At 27.5% G+C, this 5362-nt stretch overlaps 1 protein-coding gene across 1 annotated transcript; it reads left to right on the top strand.

Moving 5' to 3' along the window:
* The first annotated feature begins 1130 nt into the window (after positions 1–1130).
* Positions 1131–4530, top strand: LOC107647565 (transcription factor SPEECHLESS-like). Its single transcript, XM_016351635.3, has 3 exons — positions 1131–1427; positions 1677–2177; positions 4406–4530. The coding sequence occupies exons 1-3, from the start codon at positions 1131–1133 to the stop codon at positions 4469–4471; spliced, it is 864 nt and encodes a 287-aa protein (XP_016207121.1). The 3' UTR covers positions 4472–4530.
* The last annotated feature ends 832 nt before the right edge of the window (positions 4531–5362 follow it).

Here is a 5362-nt window from a genome sequence, read left to right as displayed (position 1 = left end):
TGCTGTTTTATCCATTATCGTTTAAACTAAAATTTAATTTTATTTTTTAAACGCTTTTTTTTTTTATTTTAATTACTTGATTAAAACTATTTTTTTCTAAATATATTTTTTTATTGTTTTTTTTTCTTTTATTATTTTATTATTTGTGCTCTCAAATCACTATAACAATTATTATAACCACTATAATTATAATTTTTGTTATTATTTAAAAAAAATCATGATAAAAAAGATTTTTTTTAAAAAAAAATTATTTTTATTAAAAGATTAAAATAATATAAAATAAAATATTTCAAATATTAACGAAAAAATTAAAACTTAATCTAAATATAAAAAGTTAAAATAATATTTGACTCCCTTTTCTATTTCAACCCCCTTATAGTCCTTTGCAATTTTTTTAGCCGCCATTGCTCCTTTCAATTAGGAAAAACCATGCGCCAACTTTTTTTTTATCTACAGAATCATAAACTACTAACGAAAACATTAACAAAAATCGAACCACATCTCAGCCACTTGATTGGATTCAAAACAATAATCAACTTTGTCTAGTTCAATTGACAATCTAAACTTGAATTATTCATTATCTTCAACAACGAGATAACTGTTTAAAACTGATTTTAGAGCTTGATTTCAAAATCGTAGAGAACGAACGAAGAAAACACAGAGATGGAAGAGAATGTTGATTGAAAATGTCGAAAAAATTCGAAAACGGAAACAAAATTCTTTCGAAAAAAGACAGTTATATATTTGCGCATTGATTGAAAAGTTGGTTAGATAGTGGCGCGTGATGTTAATTAAGTTAAAGAGACTTGTATAGACTTGTATGAAATAATGACTTGTATCTCGAGAATATTTGACGTAGTATAATCTGTTAAACTTTTTATTTACTAATTATTAATGTAATAAAAAAAATTAATTTATTAATTAAAATACCCTTTTTATTTTTTTAACTCAAAATTAATTAACCAAAGATAGACCGTTTTAATGAAATTTTTACCTACCTACTAGAAGAGATACTCTCTCTCTCTTTCTCTCTCTATATATATAGTCATTGTCTAAATAGAAAAACAGTCCACACTTTGCTAGGTATTCCAGCAGATAGCAAGCTAAGTCCAATAATCCGGGAGCTGAAGATGGAAACAGAGAAGCTTCCAGCAATGGATAATAACACCTTACTATCTGAAACTTTCTTGAACACAAGAGAGTTTGGTGGAGAGGATCTGTTTTCCATTTTAGAGAGCCTTGAAGACTTCAATAGTCCTCCTCCTCCTCCTCCAAGGAAGAGACAGAAGGTTACTGCATCAGCATCCGAAGATGGACAAGAAAGGGTATTATCGTCACATATAACTGTTGAGCGCAACCGGAGAAAGCAAATGAATCACCATTTGTCTGTCTTGAGGTCACTTATGCCCTCTTTTTATGTCAAACGAGTAAGTCTCCTTAATGTCAATTAAATTTAAGAAAAGTCTAAGGACCAGCAACTTTATTAAATTCTGGCCAGCATGTAATCAGCAAAGAAAAGTGAGCCATTGGATGAAATCTCACACCAATCTAACACCATTAAAACCATCATTGATGGCTATTTGATGGCTATAAATCACAAAAGTTACCGGTCCTCTAGCATTCTTCATAATTTTAATTAATATTTTATTCTAACCTATTCTTCCTACAATGTGTAGGGAGATCAAGCATCAATAATTGGAGGTGTAGTTGATTACATCAACGAATTACAGCAAGTTCTACAATGCCTAGAGGCCAAGAAACACAGAAAGGTATTTTACACAGATAACGTACTAAGCCCAAGACTAATTATTCCAAGCCCAAAATTAAGCCCAAGAAAACCGCCACTAAGCCCAAGAATACTAACCCTCCCGCCCATTAGTCCAAGAACTCCACAACCTGGAAGCCCATGGTTGCACTCCATCGAGCCTTCTCCTTCTTCTTCTGGATCATCCGCTATGAATGATAATATGAATGAGCTTGTTGCGAATTCAAAGTCGGTGATTGCTGACGTGGAGGTTAAGTTTTGCGGTCCGCATGTATTAGTGAAAACTGTGTCTCCAAGAATTCCTGGGCAAGCCATGAGGATAGTATCAGCGCTTCAAGACCTTGCTCTTGAGATTCTTCATCTCACCATTACCACTTCTGATGAAACCATGCTATACTCTTTCACTATTAAGGTATCTACACTCTTTTCTATATATGCTTTTTTAAGACTATGTTCTACAAATATTTCATCAAATTAGTTATCGCATAAAATATATGTTAAATTATAAAATACAAAATTAAAAATAAATTAAATAACATATATATGTATACACAAATATATAATAGCTGATTTTTAACAAACATATAATAATTTTGTATCTTATACATATTTATTTATTTATTTAGTTTTTACATTCATATATTTAGTAATATCATTTTCTTGTATTTATTGAGCTATTAATGTCGGATAGTAAGTAAATATTATCATTTAAGTTAATATTTGGTTAACAATATTTTGTACTTATATTTTTAAAAATTTATACATAAAAAATATATAATTTATATTTATATTTATAAAAATTATTATATATAAATAAATAGAGTTTGTACTTATATTTACTAGAATTTGCATACATAAATTTCTAAAATTTATACGTTAAAGGCAATTTAGTATTTATGGTATTTAAAAACTGAATTGCTAAAAACATCTCCACAAATTTTTTGTTAATTTATTAGTGCAAAAAATGAGTTAATTCAGTATATGAAAAAGAATGAATATAAGTAAATAGTATAATAAGTACCGTCTGAAGTTCACTAAATATCAGTTTTTATTGAGTTTGCATTTCTAATCTTTTTCTAATATTGAATTTTAGATATTTTTATTTTAAGAGTTTCGATTTTTTTTTTCCTGAAGTTAAATGTTGGTTGTACAAGGTTAGTTAAATATAAATATTGATTTTCAAAACTTTCTCTAATAATAATAATAATAATAATAAGTTTCTCCATATATATGACCAGCTTAAAATTCTAGAAACCAGCAATATAATTTTAATAATTTATCATATGCATGAAGTATTATTTTTGTTATTACTGAAAAAAAAAAAGTCAGTTCAAAATTCTGAGATGCATAACTCCACACCATCATATATGGTGTCTTTTTCTTTAGTCATTTTCATCAGTAATATATATTATTGAGGACTGCATGAGTTTCACTGTTTCAGTATAACAATGATGTAAATGTTTCCGTTACTTAACCCTTGTCCTCCTAATCAATATATATGTCTTAGATTCCAAGTTTTTACAACTCAAGTCTCTACTCATGAAATCAACTTCACTACTACTACTGCTGCTGTAGCATGATATATAGTAACACAAAAAATGATCATGGTGGTGATCATCAGAATAACGTTTATTTAACGAAGTAGTAATAGCTAGTCATAAATGTTATGATCAGTATTTATCATCCCTTTTTTTAAAAATTTAAACAGCTTAATAGATAGATAGATAAATAATTATATATTTAATATATTTATTGATGTAAGACAGCGCAAGTTAAATGTTGATCTAATATAAAAATAAAAATTAGTTAAGTACATACATCCATTGATACTATTTAATAGTTGTTATTTTTATCTTCAAAAATTTTTCGTGCATAAAAATTCATCGTAGAGGATAGATAATGTACACATTTATTTTATTTTATATTAAAATTTTGTTTTTTATTTAAAAGAATGAGAATAATAAAATAAAAAAGCATATATTTGTTACTGCAACATGTAGTAAGAGTAATAATAATGATAATTAATTATTTATAATTAATGGCATGCCGTGCATACACAGTATATTTTTTCAGTGCATGTGGTATATCCAGGGATGTATATGATTGCACTTTGCAGGCATTGTCTTCAGTTGCTGAAAGACAAAAACTTATTAAAAGCACTAGTCTCATATATAGGGCCAATCTTTTATGAAACAAGATGTGCCAGCATGCATATATAACAGAAAATATTTTATTAATCCTCCTAATATATGTTTTCTGAGTTTGGTCATTTTATTTATTGTTTTTGTCTTAGAAAAGTTTAAACTTATTGTTTTGATCATTATATTACTATTAATTATTAATGTGACAAACTAAAAAACTATATAGCAGGATGTGTATCATTGGAATTGAACTATTATTAATCTGATGACAACTTATCCTTGTTTATGCAGCAATGTTATTATCATTTTGTATTAGTCAGTAATAATTTATACTTATATTTATAGATTTTTATACACATAAAATATATAATTTATATTTATATTTATTAAAATATATATACATAAGATAACACAGTTTATATTTAAATTTATTTGTTAAAAATAATTTGATATTTATATGGACTAAATGTTGATCAAAATTACTAAACTTTGTGTGTAGATTGGGATTGAATGCCAACTGAGTGCGGAAGAACTAGCTCAACATATCCAGCAAACATTCTGCTAATTAAAGATGACTTGAAACATTGATCTCTTCCTCTTTTTCATCATCTTACTCATTTACATGTACGTAGGTAGTTAGTTTACACCAATGGTAGAAGCTGTGGATCAGCGACATAGCTATCATCATTCATTTTCTTTTTGAGTGTATTTTGTTTTTTGTTTTAGCTACTGTATTTTGTTAGTGAAATTGGTCATTATGACATGTTTTAGCTGCTATGTTCTTGTAACCAATTTGAGTTGGTCGAGTTGTGAATTTATTAGTCCGTTTAAGTAAGTGTCGATGTTCGAATCTTGCTTTTTGTATATAATAATTCATTGACTAGTGACAGACTCTTAAATAGAACTTCAATGCAAGATATATAATAATTCAACTAGGTTCTTGTGTTGTCTTCGTTTAAAATTCACTGTATTTTTGCCTTAATCAATGTATTTAAACATAAACAAAATTTTAATGCATAAAAGCAAAAGCGACAATCAATTTAAAACGGAAAAAGTATATAATGTGAGGGTGACACCACTTGTAATTATTGACCACTCTCAAGCGAAGCTTTAATTTCATTTCTCTATTGTTTATATTATATTCTATTTCCGTTTGTGAAATCTAAAGTCAGTGTTGTAGAATTTGGAATGTAACCTATTTAATTTTAAAAAATTTAAGTTTTCAGTACATCACATGTTCAAAAGTATAGGAAAATATTCATATATCATTATCAAACATAAATTTCAAATGTTTTCCACTACAAATATATATTTAAAATATTATGAAAAGTCTAGATGAATCCCTAAAAAATTTTGCTATCATCCTTATTCATATCTTGTCCCAAAAAATAAAGTTATGCTTAAAAAGAATAGAGATCCATACAAGAGGCCAGGCCTCCTTCGCACCTGCCCGACT

Source organism: Arachis ipaensis, chromosome B6 (genome assembly GCF_059453495.1).
Source record: "Arachis ipaensis isolate K30076 ecotype BB chromosome B6, ASM5945349v1, whole genome shotgun sequence".
Lineage (NCBI taxonomy): Eukaryota > Viridiplantae > Streptophyta > Magnoliopsida > Fabales > Fabaceae > Arachis > Arachis ipaensis.
The sequence above is the reverse complement of the archived record's forward strand: the minus strand, read 5'-3'. Positions and strand labels throughout refer to the sequence as shown.

What these genes read in the sequence shown, in the direction of transcription:
- LOC107647565 (XM_016351635.3), top strand. Translation starts at nt 1,131, where the DNA reads ATGGAAACAGAGAAGCTTCCAGCAATGGATAATAACACCTTACTATCT. An exon ending in CCTCTTTTTATGTCAAACGA is followed by an intron (nt 1,428 to 1,676) that starts GTAAGTCTCCTT and finishes TACAATGTGTAG; the next exon opens with GGAGATCAAGCATCAATAAT. An exon ending in TATACTCTTTCACTATTAAG is followed by an intron (nt 2,178 to 4,405) that starts GTATCTACACTC and finishes CTTTGTGTGTAG; the next exon opens with ATTGGGATTGAATGCCAACT.